The sequence below is a fragment of the Perissodus microlepis genome, chromosome 13, assembly GCF_051167445.1.
Source record: "Perissodus microlepis isolate ML-2025 ecotype Zambia chromosome 13, ASM5116744v1, whole genome shotgun sequence".
Classification (NCBI taxonomy): domain Eukaryota; kingdom Metazoa; phylum Chordata; class Actinopteri; order Cichliformes; family Cichlidae; genus Perissodus; species Perissodus microlepis.
Genome location: NC_140473.1, coordinates 18,736,682 through 18,758,173, shown reverse-complemented (window position 1 = coordinate 18,758,173; position 21,492 = coordinate 18,736,682). Strand labels below are relative to the sequence as shown.

At 40.9% G+C, this 21,492-nt stretch overlaps 1 protein-coding gene across 1 annotated transcript in view; it reads left to right on the top strand.

Moving 5' to 3' along the window:
• Window positions 1-21,349, top strand: part of LOC146375040 (E3 ubiquitin-protein ligase NEURL1-like) — a 34,269-nt gene extending 12,920 nt beyond the window's left edge. Inside the window, exons 4-6 of the mRNA XM_084949558.1 lie at window positions 11,261-11,980; window positions 17,295-17,474; window positions 18,074-21,349. Coding sequence (XP_084805684.1) covers window positions 11,261-11,980; window positions 17,295-17,474; window positions 18,074-18,318 — 1,145 coding nt within the window. The 3' untranslated portion in view covers window positions 18,319-21,349. The remainder of the gene's footprint in view (window positions 1-11,260; window positions 11,981-17,294; window positions 17,475-18,073) is intronic.
• Window positions 21,350-21,492: the final 143 nt, after the last annotated feature.

Below are 21,492 nucleotides of genomic sequence, written 5' to 3'. Positions count from 1 at the left end.
TTTTGATAGATGCAAGATGCTTTACTGGGGGTTTGTTTACTAGAGGTAGATGAGTCACTTAATCACTGACAGAATGGTAGTGATCCGTGAGGCCGGCATCAGCTAACATCATCTGCAACCTGTCCTCTAGTCATTAGAGAAGAATCCAAAATGACTGCCAGACTGTCAAGAGGCTGCGTACCTCTCAGGTGATTAAGAGGGAACTGTTGACATCAATCATTTCCATACACGGCATTGCGACGCATTAGACTGTAGAGCTTCATGGTGGGGAAAACTCCTGCTATTTGCTTTTCATGCTTACTAGTGTCTTCAGGGACGTCCCTAACATTTACACCCGATGAAACACAGGAAAGGTTCATTTTTTTTTAAATGCGTGCTGCATAGAATATCCGTAGTAGTTGCAAGTGTCCATGCATGGCTTTGTCAGCTTCACTTAACAGTGGAGAGAATGTTTTTTTTAAATTGTCCACAATAAGGATAAATCTGTATTGCTTTAGTCATTTCTTGTGTTTTCACCTGGTAGATCATTAGACTGTGTATTATACAGAGATCTGAACTATTTTATTGTGGACTGGGAATTGTGATCACTTAAAATTAGCACAAGTCACTCTCCTACTCCATAATTAAAAGATACCCAGTTTGCACTCTCTTTTTCCTGCCAGTCCAGATTAGTTTGGAGTGCAAATCTGACAACAACTGCAATCTTCATTTACCTTATGGCTGCTGCTACTGCTTGAGTCTAAATGTTGGTTATCTTTATTATGATTCGTCTTTCAACTATTTTAATTCCTAATTGTTTCAGTCTATAAAATGAGAAATTAGACATCACTATCCTTTAAATCAGCGCCATCAAACTGGCTATTTGCCAAAAGAGCTAATATTAATAAACATAAAGAACACAAAAAAGTTAGCATTGGCTGTATGTTTAAACAATTTTTAAGCTAGTTATTTTATAATAAAGTGACTCGGAGCTGACAAGCATGCACCTCCCTGTAATCATATAATTTATCCCTACTCGAGAAATATTGAAGATTAACACTGACGGGCCTCAAGTCCAAAGCAATAAACTCCACAGCTCTCATCATCATATTTTTCCATTTTAATGATGGAAGAGGTTTCACATCCAGCTTGTCTGGGTGCAGCTGCTGCTGTTGGCTGCCGCTGGAGCTGGTGAAGCTGTGGCTGAATTGGACCACACATACTGAAATATGCCAAGTCAAATATGGAAACATCAAGCACTAAACAGTTGTCAGAACAGTCTAACTTAGACAAGTTAGCTTACAGGGTTTAGATGATAGATGACTGCTAAATTCTTACTCACACACGCCTAAAGAATGGAGGGTGACCCTACCATGGTCCATGGAAAAATGTGTATTCCTCAAATCATTGGCAAGTGGTTGCCTCTAGTCACGCAGGCCTAGAGACCAGTTAGCAACCCCCTAGCACACTGGTCACTAAGGAACAATGTGTATTCTCCAACTGGTTAACAAGCGGTTGCTGGATGTTGGTGACAGTTGCTAGCTGAAAGTGGTTCCAAAAAGTGTGGCATTAAAAACCCTGTTGCAATTGTTTTTGTTTCCTAGCAGAATGCCACAGTTGCCTTTAGTTTGCATGGAAGAGGCCAGCTTATCTGCAGCTCAGAGAAATGTCACCTTAGTAGAAAATGTATCATGTTGCTGAATCCTACACTTTTCCAAAGGAGCAACTTTTACTTTAGTTACTTTAGTTGGCAAGTGTTTGCAGACAAGTTTCATGCAAACTGCAAGCGACCAATTCGCTAGTGACAAAAGCGATCACCAGGATGTCTTAGTGCAGCACCATCTTTGTCACCAAATTTAACTAGTGGCAGCCAGCAGGCTGGAACAACGACTCTTCAATCAGTCTGAGAATACACATTTTTGTTGCAAGGGAGCCACAGACTAGTCTCTACATCTGTGTAATTGAGGCCTAAGCTTAAAGTTTACAACAGCATCACTGTGTCAGTTAGTTTGGAGAAGATAAACATTCAGTAAATGTAAACATTAAGGACACTAAACATAGTAGTGTCTGTTATTTTTGGCAGTGCTGTGAAAACATGGAGTGTTATCAAAACATCTCCATGTTTTCCACGGATCAACCCTGGAAGGCTATCGAGGTAGCTCTCTTCTTCTTATTAAAACGGTGGACAGATTACTGAGAATTTGATTATATGAAACAATATCGACAAAATAATTGAGCAATTGCCTGTGAGACTGCAACCCAGATTCTTTAAATGATCACTTTATCAAATTTTCTCCAAGGGCCGCAGAGACTCTTAGTCCCATTTCAAATTTGTCGCTGAACAGATTTATAGTATTTCATCATGTGTCCATAGCAATTCTTTACTCTTGTTATTGTGTTACTTTCATGTTACTCAAATAAAAGCGAAACAGTTTGCAGTTGCCTTTGACTCATACCTGTTTTATCAAGAGAGATAAACTGCACACGATGAAAAGCTCAGTGCTGCACAAACATGTTTGACGAAACCTGATTGTGCTGTACTTTCCTTTCTTTGTGTCTATTTTTGTCTGTGCTCGCTCCGTATGCCACATGCTTATGTTCACTTGCTACAGATCTCACCTATTGTTTCTCTTGTCAACACAGATTATGTGGCCTTTCACAAGGTTTGATTTGTGGATTAATATGTTATAAATATAGAGGCAGATCTGATAAGTGCAGTCGGAAACAAGTGCACGCAGGATTGGGTCAGTGGGGCTGATTAAAAAAAGATTCAGTATCATAAAATGATGCCCAAAGTGGTTGCTGTAATAGCATACAAGTAAAACTTTTAATTCAGTTTTTATACTGTATCCAGTCATGATGTGGTCCTACCTTTTTCAAAGGGGCTTCATAAGGGAGCAGAACTAAACTCTTTGTTAATTTTGATTGATGAAGACACGCGATAGGCCTGAGGGTTCTTATTACCCTGAAGTACTGCAAATGGATGTTGTGCTAATACATTGGGTTTCTGGTCTGCTGCTTACAGCCAAATCCTCCAAAAACAATAAACTTGAAATTCAGCATGATAATAACAATATGCAAAGTCATCTGTCAAAAGTCAGTTTGCAGCCAAAGGCAAAAGGCAGACAGTGAGAGAGGAAAGCAAAAAGAAATGCTAAATGTCTCCATATTATAAACATTCGGTAAGTTCCTTGAGGTGAATTCTTTTGGCAGAATTAGACTGAAATCATGAATCATACTTCAGCTTGTCGCGCTTTTCTTTCTGTTTTCTTCAGCAGTTGCTGTCTGTGTGATGAAAACCTAAACAAATCGCACGAAAAGTGATCCTTTTTTCAAGGGACTGGACATTTAAACCTGATTACAGTTGCATTATGATTTCGCAAGGCTGTGGACGCCGTCCCAAGTTTTCCTGTTATGGAAATTGCTGAAGCTTGAAACTTACGTTCCGGTCAAGAGGACATTTAGGCCCATGTTAATACCTTTTTGGGTAAAACGATGCAAGGCTAGAGAGGCCTGTGCAAGATCTGAGGTAACCTTACTCATTCCTAACTAGGTACATTGTCTTTGGTACATTAACATTGTCATAACCAGTTTGATACTGAGGCTGCTAGCTCTCGGGCAAGTGATAAATCTATCCATAATCCATCCGTCCTTTAAGTTTAAAAAATAAAAAATAAAAAAAATAAAAAAATAAAAAAATAAATCAAATTTGTGGTCATAAAAATAGCAGAATATGCTATATTTAAATTATTTTTCTGTACTGCTGTATTTGAAATACAAATTATTACATACATTACATAACAGTCTCAGAGTATAGCTGTAGTGTAACTTGATAGTACAGATCTTTGTACTTGAGTCACCCTTTTATTTCATAGCTGCCAAACAATTCCCATTTGCATGCATGTTTGCAGCCAACCTTGCAAAACTATTTATTAACTTAAAAAGCATTTTTGAGATACAGTGTGGAGATACAACGTCAGTTTGGAGAAAACAAGACTCTTGGACACAGTCGTGTCAAAAGGACAACCTTTACTCCTTCTATCTAAATTAAGAGGTCAAGTAGCAGCCAGTTCAAATACACTTGATTCACTGAATGCAAGTGTGACAAACTCCGTAAAAGCAAACGTTTTGACAGGTTGCCGGTCTGGAGCATTCAAGTGTGTGTTCACTCTTTAGAGGATTGTTGCAGTGTGTTAAAGTCAAAGCAAATTCACCAAAGGTCAGCATGTGCAATGCTCTGAGGAATTGCAAAAAATCTAAAACCTTCAGCTCAGACTCTACAGGCCTCAGTTAGCATGTTAAATATTAAAGTTCATGCAAGTACAACCAGAAAAAGACTAATATATGAATAAGTATGGCTGAGACAGGAGGAAGCCTCTTCTCTTTAAAAAAACAACAACATAGAAACATGACCTCATCTAGATGCTGTAGTTAGATGAAATGCTGTAGTGGGACCTTAAGAGCGCTGTGTATAAAGTAATGGCCGCAAATCCAGCAAACTGAAGCAACGTTGCGAAGAAGAGTTGGCCATAATTCCTCTATAATGATGTGACAGAATGATAGTCCTTAAGGAAACCGTTACTTCAGTTTATTGCAGCTAAATGTTGTTCTATGGCTTATTGAGTCATGAGGTGTATGTACTTGTGAAAACTTTCTCTTTCATATGACTGCATGTTTTGGATGCTATGTAAATAAGGAGTTTATAGTACAGTGGCTTCAATCAGCACAAGGAAAGACCTGATAAATGACTAGCAAACAGAATCTGCAAATTCAAAGGAAGAATTGCCTTACTGTTCGTTTATTTTAGCATGCTGACTGAAAAAAAAAATAAATCTAAAGCTACCACTGAAAGCGTTTGAACAGTTGCTGGTATTTGGTATAATTATAGTGAAGTGATTGGGTGCTTGCCGAGGGGCCTTGAAGAGCCTTTCAGCTTCTATAGCTGCATTCAGGAGTCAGAACAGAGACACAAGCTGGTTTCACCGTCCCCAAGACACACAGTGCATGAGTGTTACGCAACATTATGGCCCATTAGCGCTTCCCATTTCTCATGACAGTTTTTGGTCACTTATATTTCCACTCTTTTAAAGCCACTGTTAAGTGATTGCATAAATGTGTCCATTCATCTCCAAGTAGTTATTTTGTTAATGCTGCACATACACCCAGGAATGGCATGTTCAGCTTTTTGTTTTGTATTTTAATCACACATCCTCTCCTACAGGCCGGTGAGGTGTGAGTGGAGGACAGAAGTGTACAGCTCCCTATAGCACTGTATTCTCTAAGTCACTTTTGAGTGTTTTTACTTGGATTATAACTAAGTAAATTAAATCTGCCAGACAGTCAGCTGCAATTAAATAAGGGGCTTGATATAAACTAAAGGGCTGTCCTTTGACCTAACATCTGCCAGAGTGTACACACTGGGATTAGAGTCCACTTATTTATGAGAGCTCTGTTTCTGGTGATCTCAGGGCTTGGAATTCATTTGATTTGTTGAACCAAAATAAATGCCGCTGGCCAGGCTATTATGCTTCAGCTGGGATTTAATCGGTGCAGATGGAATCGAACAGATTTTCAGGAAATCAAAATAGAAATTGTAATGGAGCCTGTCAGGTTTGGATCCAGGAAGCTGGACTGTACCGGGGGAAGCCTTTGGAGAGGAGGCTAATCACTTTCAGATGACCCGGTGAAGACGTGAAAGCGTGCTCTCTTTCCTGTGTGTCGATGTGTGCACAGATGTTCGCTTGATATTACTTTCACCAAAACAATGAGATGAATCAATAATTGGAGAAATGTGTTTCAGATTGAGACACCTCATCAAGCAGTGGACAGTTGTCCAATGTGGAATTACCTAAGATGAGTAAGGCTGTGTAGAAGCACTGCATTACAGGCAGTTTCAGAAGGCTGACCTAGAGGAAACTGTGCCCTTGAAGTGCTCAGCAGCGTCTTCATCTGCTGCCATTTCTCCCTTCAGTGTTTGCCCTTTACTTTTCACTATCACAATCATAAATTCTAAAAACCAATTGCTTAACTTGGTCTCTCAACATATGTGGCTTTTGTTGCACATGGGGTCCTACCATGTATCACTGTTATACCTTTTAGACCCTCTTGCTTCACGTACACTTTCCTTAGTGAGCTCAGTCTGGGTTTTTTTTTTTTTTTCTTTCTTTGATAAGCGGAAGCCCATCCCTTTCCTTTTTGGGACAGGCGCATAACCCTCGCCAAACACCTCTCTTATGACGGATGACTTCACTCAGTCATTGCAGACAGAGTCCTGGATAGCTCTGCAATGCATGCATACTTAAGGCAAATCCCCAAACGCACACACATATATGCACACGCACACAGTCGGTGCTGCTGACCTTGTATAGAGGTTGCAGCTTCATAAAAAGACTAAAATGCCTCTTAATCTTGTTCTACCGGCGCAAGGAAGAGGAAGAAATCTCCCTCGTCTATATAGTGCCACGCCACTGTCTGACTGAGAGGTGTCCATGACTAAAAGAGGCACAGCATTCCCCAAAAAAGAGAATGTACATAAAAAACAGCTCTATTGCAATACGTGCATTACTTGTGAGTTACACAAGATGCAGTTAGCTCTTAATATAAAGCATACTGTTTGTTTAGACTGTGTGTGTGTTTGTCTGTCTGCAGTTTGTTTGTTTGTTGTTAAACTGGCTTGTGTTTACAGTAAAACAGGATTTCGGTTTCAGTTACAGCCTCCATCCTTGCACATGAAATATCGTCTCCAGAAACAGGTTTTTCCAGGCGGTGTGAAGACATTTATGCCTGTGAATGTTGGGACTTGTTTGAATGTGTAACAACGCAAGAGGCAGAGGGATGTTTATCTATCTGTGGACTACTTTTTTTTTTTTTTTTTTTTTTTTCCTACAGGTGTATATTTTGGCATGGATGTGTTCTTGCTTTCTCAAAGCCAAGAAATGTCCCCATAATGTGTAGCAGGAGTTGAGCTACACTGATTACTGATGTTTTCTCACAGCTACAATGATGGTATAAAGAGCCAGAGTCAAAGCGGTCAGCCGCTGACCCTGCAGTCTGGTATGTGTTCCTCTTTTCAAATAGTGTTTTTTTTTCCTTCTCCTGGGACCAAGAAGCTGGAGCTGTTAAAAGGCCTCTTAATGCTACTGGGCCAATTGCAGCCATGCACTTAATCATTTCAGTATTGTTTTTTGTCCCAGAAAAAAATCAGAATTCAGACTATTCAAAAGCTTTAAGGACATGAACTTCGAAGTAGAACATAATTACCATTATGTTTAGGACATGTTATTAAAGAAACCACTGGAGCACTGCCAGCTGTTACGACTCAAAAAATTGTTACTCTAAGCTGCAATGAATTTCTGTTGGTACCGTGCTTAATTTTCTCACATAATTCAGAAGACTGTGTGTGTGTGTATGTGTGCGACATTTTAATGAGAGTGCAGATTGTAAGGAAGAGTTGGTTCTTCATCAACCAAAGGGTTTATAGTTACAAAAAGGTGTGTGTGTGGAAACTCACTGGTTTATGAATTTGCTTTGTTAGAACAGTTTTCATTTGTATCCAATACTTCTAGCTAACACTTTTAACATGGTCCTTGCTAGTACTGAGTTGAAACCCTTTTGCTGCCCTAAATGTTTGTGACGTAGATTTACAAAGTGCCGGAAACAGTTTTTTCAGAGATTTTGCTCTATGCTGACATGATAGCATCACACAGTTGCTGCACATCCATGGTCTGAATCGCCGCAATCGCAAAGCTGCTTTATTTGGTGGCTTGGAGACTATGGAGGCCATTTGAGTTGAGTGAACTCATTGTCATGTTCAAGAAATCAGTTTGAGATAATTTAAGCTTTGTTATCCTTCGTTATCCTGCTGGAAGCAGACTTCAGAAAATGGGTACACTCAGGCCATAAAGGGATGGAGATGGTCAGCACTAATACTTGAAATGATGCTCATTTGGTACTAAGGGATCCAAAGCATGCCAAGAATCACCCACACATTCAAGGAAGGATAGTCCATGCCAAATTCTTACCCTCAGAGCAGAAACTGGGACACATCAGTCCAGGCAACATTTTCTCAATCTTCCTTCCCGTCTTCCTAGCAGCTTCAAGCATTCTGGCCATTCTCTTCTGACCTCTGGCATCAACAAGGCATTTTCTCCATCAGGACTGAGCTCACTGGGTATTTTCTCTTTTTTGGAACAGTCTCTGCAAACCCTGGAGATGGTTTTATGAGAAGATCCCAGTAGATCTGCCGTTTCTGAAATACTCAGACCAGCTCGTCTGGCACCAACAACCATGCTACATTCACAGAGAGTTAAATCACCTTACTTCCCCATTTTGATACTTGGTAAAAAGACATTGTTTTGCACATTTTATCAGACAGAAGATAAATGTGGTGTATTAGGTGTTTCAAGCTTCACCATGTATTACCCAAAGATTTTCATAATTTGTCAAAGGTTTCATGAGTAAAGTTCTTTCCCAGACTCTTTTCAGGCTAAACCCAGGAAGAGGTCATGAATATTTAGTTGCCTCACGTCTTTGTCTTTCTTTGTTTGGTCTTCTTTTATGTTTTGTATATCTTTTTTATCACAATCCCTTGAAATTTCTTTGAATGTTACTAACTATTCCCCTCACAGCTTGGCTTGAGTGCTGCGCCAATCTCAGAAACCAAAACTGTGAACCGCAGGAAGCTTTAATAGCAAGAATAGAAATTATCTCCTGTAAGTCGGCTAACTTTGCCTTGAAGATGATAAGGCGGCTAATAATAAGACTCTCGTGCCTGATCGTGCACGCTCTTGGCTGAGGTAGTAATGAATGTCAAGCACTTTATCAGAGGCTAGCCGGAGATGTGCCATCTTTGTTTGATAAAGGAGAGATGTTGAGGTCTGCCCTTTCATTCAAGTGCCTACCCTATTTTTTTTTTGTCAGGTCGTCCCCTGCTGCGCTCTCCTTCTTCATCCACTTCTCAAAGGGAAAGCCCAAAGCAGATCGAGGCTTGGAGCCGTCATGTCACTCATCTCTCAGCCTGCCCTCTGCTTGCTCTCCTCAGATGTCCAATCAGCCTAATTTTAGCTTGTTTTAGATGGCCGTGTTAAATATGTCTCTGTGTCCCCAAGCGTGCCATGATGCAGATGATCTGTTTGCAGTGACTGTGTGCATGGAAAGCACACTCACGTTGTGTTTTCTTTTTTTTTTTAATGATGCTCCCGTGTGGTTTCTATTTTACAGTGAGCAGATTTAGCACAGGAAGGCCTATTTGTGAGGTGGGGTGGAGAGCATGGAGAGACATGTAATGCCGTTTTTAGGAGTCCCTTTACCTTTCAACGATTGGGAAAAGCTGATTTTAGCATCCAGACACATAGCTGAAAATGTCACCAGTAGACAGAGGTATATTAAGTTGCTGGTGCTGAGGCAGTTTGTTTTGTAAACACTTGTGGTAGCTATTTGGATGTATACATATGGTTTTACTCTCTGACAAAGACTATATATAAACTGGCTTCAGTAAATTTTTGGAAATATAATCTTTGCATTTAAAGGCTTGGAAGACTGGAGCTGTGGTAAGTCTCACTTGCACACTTGGAGTTATGGTAGAAAAAAAATAGTGCACCCTTTATCAGTTCTAAGCTTTAACATATCAGGACATAGTTTAAGAAAATCATCTTTCTTTAGCAGCTATTAAAATTATTTAAATCTAGCCTTAGGTGTAAAATGACACCCAGCAGTTTCCACTGTTCCATCATTTATTTAACAAAAACTAAACCCAAATGCAGAAGCAGTGTGTGAAATATTAAATACACCCCGTGATTCAGTAGCTTGTACAACTTTTAGCAGTAACAGCTTGAAATAATTGTTTTCTGAATGACCTTATTAGTCTCTCACATCATTGCGGAGAAATTTTGGCCCGGTCTTCTTCACGTTGCTTCAGTTCATTGAGGTTTGCAGGTATTTGTTTTATGCGCAGTTCTCTTAAGGTCCACCTACAGTTTCATTCGGGTTGAATTCAAGACTTTGACTGGGAAATCGCTTTTGTTTTTCAACCATTCTGTTGCAGATTGCTGCTGTCCTTGAGATCATTGTTCTGTTGCATGGCCTAATTTGGCAAGCTTTAGCTGTTGGACAGGTCATGAACTTCAACATGTAACTTGCTAACTAAGGCCTTTAGGGTCTAAGACGTAGCTTTTAGGTTTGTTGCACTGTACAATCTGACCTTTAGCAGAATTAGCTGGGATGTCCTAGGACGATTGATGGGCAGCAGTAATTGACTTTCTAAGATAAGTTTTCATCCTTGGCATTGTGTTAACATATACCTGAATATACTAGAGCAGCCAACTGCTAAATCTTCTGCTTTTATAGAGGTGCTCACACTTGCTGATGATCAGTTAATCAAGTGCATTTAATCAGCAGCACCTGGCTCCTACTTACCCTCCTAATTCCTACTTGAAGCAGTAAAAATGTCTGTAGTTTTTCACACGCTGTGTCTGCATGTTGGCTCAGTGTCTGTGGAATAAGTAATGGCACAGTGCAAATCTCATGTCATGTGGTTCAGCAGAGGTTGCATTTACTTAATTTTAAGATGTGCGAAAGACCAGTGTATTTTCATCATGTTGTGATACATAAAACCTCAGAACTGAAAGAGGGTGTACTTTCTTTTTACCATGACTCTAAGAAACAAGCAAAAGAAACCACAGGACCCTGAGCTAGAGACAGCGAGACAGGGCCTCAAACACAGGACCTCTTTTTCCTTCAGTGTTACATAAAGCTGTTATGTCCTACTGTGATGGAGCCACTGGGCCTGCAGCTATAGCTTTCCCCCACTTAAAGTGCTGATATGTTTCGGGAACATATAAACATTGAAAAATTTTGTTCATACTTTTGAAGCCTTAGTGCAGAGAGAGCTTTAGAATGAATATGTTATAAAACAGAGAAGCCGGAAGCCACCATTTGTTTAGAGTGGCAGGTGTGATGAATAAACAGTGTATAGACTGAGGATATAAAACAAAATAGTGTTATACAAGGAAATATGCAGATTACTAAGTGGCTACATTAATTTCATTTAGCCCTCCTGACTCTGTTTTCCACTTGCAAAGACTGTAAATTGATTCATTTTTTGCAGCTGTAAAGCCACAGTGCTAATAAAAATTATTAGAGAACAAATAAAGGCAGTGTGCATGAATTTAGATTTGAATGTGCTCTGTTAAAAAAAAAAAAAAAAACCCCACCACAAATAAGTGATTACATAACATCGCTGTGTGTGTGTGTTCTTTTTTTTTTCTTTTTCTTTTTTCCACAGACAGCGAGATGGTCCCACTGGATTGCCTGCGTCCTCGTTCTCTCGCTTCCGCCCACCGGACCGCCATTCAGCGAAGCAGTGGTGACCCTCGCCTCTCCGTCAGCCTGTGTGACCTGAGCCTGCAGCAGCAAGAGATGCATCTGGAGGAAGATGATGAGGATGAGGAGCAGCTACAGCCCCTGAGCTCCTCCTCCTCCTGCCATGTGCCCCAAAACTCACAGAACTCACAGCAGTGCTCGCTTCTGCCCAGCCATTTGGACAATGATCTGCACTTTCACTCGGTGCACGGCATCCACGTGACCGTGCTGGATAAGCACACGGTGGCTCGGCTGGATCACCGCGGTGATGAAAGGACATTGGTGTTCACCAGCCGACCAATGCGCTGCTCAGAGACTGTATTTGTGAAGGTGAAAGCAGGTGTCTCGCGGCCCGGGTCGCTTTCTTATGGCGTGACATCCTGCGACCCCGCCACCCTGAGGCCCATTGATCTGCCGTCTAACCCAGAGTCCCTGGTTGACCGCAAGGAATTCTGGGCTGTGCGTCGCGTAGCGATGCCACTCCACAGCGGCGATATCTTGGGCTTTGTGGTGAACGCAGAGGGGGAGGTTATGATGAGCCATAATGGCGTCAGTGCAGGGATGCAGCTGTGCGTCGATAACTCCAGGCCTCTCTGGATGTTCTTCGGTCTGCACGGCACCATCACACAACTCAGGATTTTAGGTACATTCAGTTGATCTTTTCATGTTTTTATCTTTTCTGTGTGTGTGTGTGTGTGTGTGTGTGTGTGTGTGTGTGTGTGTGTGTGTGTGTGATACCTAAAAATATATTTTTATGTTCTTAAATCAAATTTGGATTAGAACAAATTCAGGAAAAACCTAAGCTATCACAAGAATGGACTCCATCACTGTTATTACTCCCTCAGAAAACACTAAGATTTTTTTACCTAAGAGCTGCTTGCATTGAAGCCATGTTTAACTGTCGAGCCACAGCCCTTTTAGAAAATGAGTTTTTGGTAATTAGATTTCAGTCTTTTATTAGATTTCAGTTTTTCAAGATTTTTGTTCCTTTTTCCTCCTTCTGAATAATTAAAACTTCGTTCAAGGAAATCAGATGTGCTCACAGATCTTTGCAGGGTGTCAGTTGTAACTTTCCGTTCTTAACTGAGTGTGTGATCGTGGAATGACCTTTGGAAGCTGAATTCCCACTCAGTCAAGTCATGAAATAGTTTCTCCCTCCTCTGTTGTCTGGGGCTGCTCTCTGCCTTTTTATCAACTCATATATCGCTTTCGGAATTTACATCCAACCCCCACGATTTGCCCGTGAATGTTAACTTTGTACCGTCGAATGAACAGACCTCGTATCAGCTGGGTTTGATTCCAGCAGATTTCACACAGTGGTAACGTGACGTTACCTCAAGGTACTCTGAACTAAAAGTGTGGGTGTGCGTACACAGTTCAGGACTCAGAATGAAAAAAGTAGGAACACATAATTGCGCTCTCCAAAATAATTTCTTGGTTGGAAATGAAATGATATGGGTTATATGTAAATGCTGTAGTGATCATGACTGAGTAAAAACAGATTTTTTTTCAGGGAGCTTTGAGGAAATTGATTTGCCTTCAGGCTCTGTCCAAGAGCTACAGATCACTTGATTGTTCAACTCTTCAGAGCATGTAATCAGTCTACTCTGCACATATTTGAATCTCTTTGGGAGAGTTTCAAAACAGGGTTTACTGTAGGTGAAAAATTGAAGGCCCTTGTGTCAGTAAAAGGTTATTTTTCTAGGTCATTTGACATTCAGCATCTGCCCTCATTTTGTGCAGAACAAGGTTAAGATTGAAATATTTATTTTGATTTCCTCAGTGGTAAGTCTCCTGCACTTTAAGGATTTTAGATTTTGAATTTTTCTCAGCTGGAGCTTGGACATAGTTTACTTGCCTGTATCGGTAAAATATCACAGCAGGCAGGAATCATAAGTGAGTGCTTGTGATTTGTTTATCTTCATCGCAGATTAAGTCTTGATAAATTTCTGGAGTAATTTTTTAGACAACAGTTTTCTTACAGCTCAGAATTACAGGATAGACATCTTTTCATAGAAAATCTAACATTTGAGATGAAAAAGAGGGTCAAAATACTCTGGTTGGTTAGTTGTTTTTTTTCTATAATAATTCATCTGTGGATTCTCTGCTCTCTCTCCTTTCATGTAGTCAGTCAGACCAGGAACTGAAGAGGTTATTTCTGTCTTGCGTGGGCTCCCAGCAGTCAGCATTATGTATCAGGAGGGTGCCTGTGATCGCTCCTCATGATGCCCTCCATATGCATTATTAAAATGTAATTGCATGGAGAATTGCAATGCTGGGTTTTCCACCCACAGCCAGTTCCTGTCACACTGGTCCTCGAGTCGTCTCTGTACTTCCTCTTTTCCTTCTGCCTTTTTCTTCCTCTTTCTCCCCCCCGTCCTGATTCTTTGGGGGTATGAGCATTCTTCGAGTCATTACCCACTCCAGCTGTGGGGAGTGCATTTGTGACGTCTCTGCTCACCCACTCGCAGCATCCCGCACGCCATGAGTTGCCATGGAAACATCTAGCCAGTGAGGCAAGTGACAGTTTGTCGTGGCTGGGTGTTGTCAAGCCCGTGAAGCGGAACAGATGGGAGACTGTTGCTCTCACGTGGTCATTTTGTCCATGTTATCTCAGAAAGAGCAATTTGATCTTTTCATGGGTCGGTCTAAGGGTCTACTCGTGTAATTACATGCTAATTTCAGTTGTAAATGTGATTAATACATATATGAGCTGTAATTTATTAATATTTTCAAGAAAGATTCGGCAGAGAATTATCACCTAACTCTGACCACAGAGCTTCCAGCTTCTTTCAGTTCATTTTTGTGGTTGTGCTCCCCACAGCAAGTAACCTCTTCTTAAATTAGGGTTTAAATGAACCATTTGTTATAAAGTTGTGATCTATAGTAATAGTATTAGTATTAAAAAATGTATTCTAATGCTACTTATTTTTTAGCACTCGGTTTTAGATGCCTGGCAGTTACTCAGAATTAGCTGCTGAACTGGCATCTTTTAAAAATTGTGCCTTACATTTTTATGTTAATTTTGATCAATGAAAATATCAAAAAATGTAGTTGATGCAAGAAAACTCTGCAGGTATTCTTGCAGACAGCTCCAAAATCCTTCACCAGTAGGACAGGACAGCTTGTATCATGCCACTTGGTGTTGCTTGTGGAGCTTAATGCGTTGGCTATGAATAGACTGTACAGTCACCAGCCACTTTGTTAAGTACACCTGTTCAACTGCTTGTGTATCAGCCAATCACACATCAGCAACCAAACGCATTCAGACATATAGACATGGTCGAGATAACCTGCTGAAATTCCAACTGAGCGTCAGAATTGAGAGAAAAGGTGATTTAGGTGACTTAATGTTATATAGATGTTTGTCCCAGATGGACTCTAGTGTTCACAAAAAAACTGTCCAGTCAGGAGCACTGTCTCTGGGCAAAACACACCAGAAGTTCACCAACACATTAACTCAGAGCTGCCACATAAGCGCTTAATGGAGTGCCGTTTAAATGCTACTGTATGCATACGTCCTCTCACAAAACACGGAGACGCTAACGTGATAGAACAGCCGCAGAAGTGAAAGAAACCAAAGCAAGTGAAGGACTGCATTGAGACACACTTAAAGGAAGCGAACGGTTCATCAGTGTTATGATGGAGAAGTAGATGCAAGTGCATTATTCATATAATCCTGTAGATACATGTTGCTATTAGCCGTTTACTGCTAGTTCGTCACTTCTGCAGCTGTTGCTTCACGTTATTGTCGCCCCAAAAGAATTCCTATTTTGTTTGGTGAGTTATGTTCCACTTCTATTGTTTTTTTTTTGTGTGTGTGCTTTTGCAGCATTTTTCTATTTGCTGTCAAAACAGAATATCAAAATCTAACAATCTTTCAGATGGCCAGCAGAAGGTCGCTTCTTTGGTTCCCAAATGAAATCTGATAGTACGAGAAAATGACCCTACTACTAATTTCATGATCTCATCAAATACTTTTCCAGTGAATCTGTGGTCTCAATCACTAGATTCAGGTCTTCTTTAATACTACATGATGTTCATTTTCTAAATTATGGTCCCATTTAGAGTAAAATAGAAGACAAAGCAGGGTATGTTTTATGATCTGGCTGCCTTTCCTCCTCCACCTCCTTATGTCTTGCTTGTTTGTTTTCTTTTAAATGCTGGTATGACATCCATCATTAATATAAAACCCATGGCTGCACTGCAGTAACTAGAGCCGACTCATAATTGTTTGGATTTTGGAGTATGGTGGTAAAAAAGAATAATATTTAGTCAACCTTTAGCAAAATTTATGGGGACAAAAACACAGTTAAAAAAGGAGTTTCCCTCACACCTGACACCAGGAAAACACGTTTAGCATGGCAGTGAGTTCACTGTACTAGCACATAAGCTAGTTGCTAAAAGAAAATATGCAGTACTGGATGAATGGAGGAGTTAAGTGGGGGGTAAAACAGGGCTAAAAGGAGAGCGAATATCAAACTTGGGTTTGGTGGAGGAATGCTAATGTTCATCCATAATTGCTTGATGTGTAAATAAACAAGTGTTGAAAGCCACTATACACATGCTCAACCACAAATAAGTCTCCTGCACTGCCAGCACAGCCAAAGACACACATACTCACGATCTCACAGCCAGCCATGGATGCATAATACAAGAGAAGATAGAAGGGTACATGAATAGACAAGAAGGTTATCCATTCGGCCTTATTGGAGTTCACCAACACATTAACTCAGACCTGCCACATAAGTGCGTAATGGAGTGCCGTTTAAATGCTACTGTATGCATACGTCCTCTCACTTTAAAATATATAATAACTTTAGGAATAAATAAACAGATGACTCTGACAAGAGTGTGTCTCAGCAAAGTGCTGCGATCATCAGTCCCAGCGCTGACCTTAAATGCAAATAAATTAGGGAACGTTTAAGCACGGATAACCAGAAGCAGTGTGTTCATGCAGACTTTGCTCCATCTACTGATTTTTTTTTTTTTCTTTCTTTTACACAAACACACTGGTGGTTGCATGATTAAAAAGCTACTATGACTTGTTTACATAGGCTGAAACTGAACTGCAAGCGGTTCAAGTGGTCCAAGGAAAAGGCATCAGAGTTCAGGGCAGCAAATCGGGGCACGTAGCTACAGTTACGCAACAAACTGTATACATTTTACAAACCCTATTAACGTTTTCCCAATTTACAGCGTTTTGCTTTTTTCCTGCATTTTCCCACCATCTGTGGTTCTTCTTTTTTTTTTTTTTCTTGTTCTCCACTCCACATTGTATTGTAAGAAAATTTGGATAAGCAAATAGTGGAATTGAATGAAAACCACTGACATTAGATACTTTGACACATGGAAGCATGGTGGCGCCAAGTAAGTGACCAAACCAACTGTGTAGCAGTATTTCAATGTGCAAACAACAATGCTACATGACTGCCAGGCAGACTTGATCAGATTTTGTCTTTCTGTGAAATCGGGGTCGGTACGCTCATCTGTGAGGAGAGATGAAGTGCCAGTATGACGCCAGAGCCTGTAGTTATGGGGTGCGGATGGGGACACATCACACGGGACGCACAAGAGAGCGTCTGTAGAGAAGGGGGTTTTTTTGTACCCTACCCAGAGGTCTTGTGGGCTCGTGAAGGAAGAAGGAAAAGTGGGGTGAGGGGAGATTACATGAACTCATAGGCTCCTGACTCACTCACACGCCCACACACACACTGTAGACTCATAAGTCATCTGCTTGGTGATAGAGAATATTTGACGTACGTGTAAGGGAGAGAATGACAGGCTGAGATAGCGACAGAGATGTAACAAGACCTCAAACCTCCTACATTAGCTAATTATCAGCTCTGACTCTCAAAGATGCGGACGATTGAAAAGTGAAATGTTTAATCTTTGCATGTGAAACTTTGGCACTTTTGAATACTTCTGTAAAGGTATTGTTTCCTCTCTATCCCCAGGCTCATCTCAGCACCCAGACCTGCGAGGCCCATCGGTGCCCAGCTCTCCATCATGTACACCAAACACACCCACAATGCTTTGCAGTGGCAACTCTGAGTCCAACCTCAACACTCCTTTGAATATCAACCTCAATTCAAGTCTCAACTCCAAGTACCACACGCTTTTTTCCTCCTCAACAGGTTTGTCCAAGCGTTTTCTTTTTTCTTTTCTTTCTTTGCGTATCTTTTCGGAGAAGTTTGCTTTTCTCGTGACATCTTTACAAGCCAGGTCATGGTCTCCAGTTCAAGTATTTCCACATGCCTTGTTTTTTCCATTGTGTTTATAAAAAAAAAAAAAAAATGTTTATGAAATTTACATTTATTAAAATGCAGAGGTGCAGTGAAACAGCCAGCAGCACGCAAACGCTGACTGAACAGCACCAAGACGTCAAGTCACGATAAGCACGTCAGTGCATGAAGCAAATATTTACCTTGGTGATGTGAAGCAGCGATCCTTGACATCACTACCATCCCAAGCTGCCGGCAGTATGACAGCAAAACAGGAGTGATGATTGGAGTGCGCACTCAGTTATTCTTGCATAAAGTTGTCCTGAAGCTTCATTAGCAGGAAAAATAGGGGAATAGTGCTGACAGGTAAAATAAAAGATGCGTTGGATGTAGGGTACGTCGGATTGAGCAGAGCTGAATCTGTCTGGGTGAACTACCTGGAAGGTTTCTTCCGTTTTTCTGCCTCACCTTCAGACTCACATATCTCCAATGGCTTTCTTTTGTCACCCCAGGTACAACCCCAAGCTCTCCATTCTCTAACCATCCAGAGTCCCCCACCTTCCCATCCTGTTCCAGCTCATGGAGTGATGAATGCACCATCTGCTATGAGAATGCAGTGGACACGGTCCTCTACGCCTGTGGGCACATGTGTCTCTGCTACGCCTGTGGTCTCAAACTCAAGAAGATGGCCAACGCGTGCTGCCCCATTTGCAGGAGGACAATCAAAGATATCATCAAGACCTACCGGAGCACGTAGGCTCGATAGGCGATGTCAGGTTCAGCTCGGCACATTGTCAAAGCCATGTGAGACTTTGTAAAGACACGGCACAAGCCTTGATCGTTTGCGTGTGCAGTCTGGCTCAGGTACTTTAAACTCCACCATTAAAGCTTTTTAATTATATCATGTCTAATGCACATCCTTGGCAAGCTAACAGTTGGTCCACTGAGATTCATCAGAGATCAATCCAAACGTACAGTGTGATCAACGGAGACACGTTTTTGTGTAGTAACAGCACAACAACAACAACACACCTTGACCTACTTCCACTGAAGAGAAGAAGTAATCTGAAGAGGCATCTGTCCTACTTTGCCACAGTAGCTCATCAGTCTGCTGGTGATAACATCGCTGCTGGCTAGTTTTATGAGAATTAAAATTGTCCAGAGGAGTGGAGAAATAAATCTGTAGTTTCACCAGCTGCTCCATCGCAGTTTTTCAGGCCGCCTTGGTTAAAGTGATTTTTTTGGGGGTTTTTTTAAGTAGAAGCTCATGGCAAGATCAGATCGCGGTGAGGAATGAGTAGAAAGACAGAGAAAGAATGCGGCGAGTGTGGTGTGTTTGTGGTGAAAGTGCTTCTCTAGCAATAAAACACAAAGAAATGTCTGACCCTACAGGCTGAAGAAAAGCCTGAAAGGGAGCTCTGTTGGGTTATAAATGAAGTGTTCTGCTGAATATCTCAGCACCTGCTGTGCTTCTGTGAATGTCAGGCAAAGCAAGATTGCGCAAAGGGTAAAAAAGTGTGAATGTTGTCACCGCAGAAGGTCACGCTGGCGGTGAATGAGCATGTAAATCAGTGAGGAGGAGGAAGGAGGCGAGAGGATGTTGTACGTTTGGGATGGAGACAGGGAAGAAAGAAGCGTCTTTGCTGCATGTCAGGGTAAAGAAAATGTTCACGCAGACGTACCAGATACAACTTTAGAAAGCCTGTAAAATGAGGGACTTGCGTGGATTGCATGTCCTGCTTCTTGGCAGCCGTTCACACCATCTCTGGCTGGTTGCTAAAGCCTGCTGGATGCTATAATTGCACAAACGTCATCCAAATAAACAGTGGTGGGCAGGGAAGCATTTTAAAATGCTGAAAGAGCACATGAAGATGATGAATCAACCTCTTCATCCCTGAAAGAATCAGGGAATACGAAATCCCACACAAGTTACAGATGGCTCCTCTTACTTCAGGTTACGCCCGTCTCTTTCATGTATCGAATCTGAACGTGAATAATTGCTTTCAGTTATGGCATATTTATGTGTCCTTGAGCGGATTGGAAATTTAAAACAAATCGCAAGTTTGTCATCAGCGGCAAGGATGTAGCTTGTTATTGTGGGACATTTGCGTAAAAAATGTCATTTGCATATCAGTTTCTGAGTGCTGCTCTCCATCGGTAAAAGCAAACTCCAAGGACACTTTCACTTGACTAATCTCTTGCATTATGTACTGCTTTGAAATGTTAAGAAACACAAGATATGTTCAGGTGTTACTCTGGCCTCGCTGAAACATTGCTCATCTTTAAAGTAGTAAGTGCTGATTTCTTTTCGAGCTTGTCGTCTTATGGGGAAAAATTGGCAGTTACTGTGTGGATCATTTGAAGGACAGCTAAGTTTTCTAGTGTGCCTTTTAATAAAGAGAAGCTTGGACAAAGTTAGGCTCCTCACTGTGAAAACCTAGAGGGATGCCGAGGTCCTTTTTTGTCTTGGAGCGACAGGTGGAAGCACGAAAAGATTGGAAGCAAACGCATCAATGTGCTTAATATCAGTGTGTGCTTTTCATTCACTGCTACTAATGAAATGTTTGTGTCACTACAGTGTACAATACTGGAAATTAGTTGTGAGCGTTGAGAGATGCTCACCGTGTAGATTTCTACCTGGGTTCGTTTTCCTTCCTGACCAAATATTACCTAGCAGAAATCCAGCATTGCTGAACATTTGAAATGGATGAAACGGTATTGATGAGTGTAATATTAACTGTACATTATGAGGTTTATTTATTTTTCAGTGCTACAATAAGAAATTATCACTGTTTCTTTCGTATGTGTGGGTGTAGTGTCCAAAAAGTTGTTTGGAACATTGTTTATTTTATGGTTAGCAGACAAAGACAAAAGGAAACTTTTATTTCCCTGAAAGGCCCCTGCGGCTGTGTCAGCTGATTTTCACTGAAAGAAATAGTTTGACATTTTGGGAAATGCTTATTCATTTTGCGGTGAAGATTCAGATGAGATGATCCGTACCGCTCTCCAGTGGTTGCATGGTACGTACATTAAGTCAAGCACTCTATTTAACTACAAATTTGAGGTATTTGTATTTCACTTGAGCATTTCCAGGATTTCAGAGAGAAACATTCAACTTTTGGGGATGTCATCTCAGTCTGTTGCTCTTCATGGAGCTAGAAAATCAAATATTACTTTCTCTAAAAATTAGAGAAACTGAGAACCAGATGATAATGCTACTTCACGACTGATGGATATTTAAATAAGCAACTGTTTGCTTACAAGTTTGCCACACCACGTCAAACCGTGGCCTACCTGAACAAACACCCCGAAGGCTTCACTGTTTGCCTGCCAACTCGTCCCTGCCAAATAATAGTGGTGAATGGTGTAATTTGTACACTTTGATTTCAGCCGTGTGATATTTTTGGAGGTACTTGTTGCCTTTCTACAGAGTCGGGTGAGCTGCATCTCCAGACAAATAAGAGAGTGGTATCAATCTATTCATCAGTTTCCCAAAAGGCCAAATAAGAGAAAATCAAATGTAAAGTTGGAATTGTTTAGCTTTACCTTTTGGTAAATTATATTTCTCCTAATTGAGCGTATTTAAACTGTGTTGTGGCCTGTGAGTAGTTCTGTTGATTCTGAGAGCTTCTTTTTTTCCCCCCAAACGTGACCAAACTAATCCGAATGAGGCAGTACGTGTATTTTTGGACAAGAAAATTGGCTCTTTATTTTGGTTTTCTGGGCTACTTTGTGGTTTCTGAATTCGCTAATTATGTTCTGTTTGTTAAATAAAATTTAAATCACTGGCTTTTCTCTTTGTCTGTTATTTCCGATGACTGTATAACATGACAAAAAAGAAAAGAAAAGAGCACACAGAGCAATTCTTTCGATACAATAAAGAGTGAAAACTGACCATTTCCATTTAACTGCCGGGGCGCTTTCTCTGTTT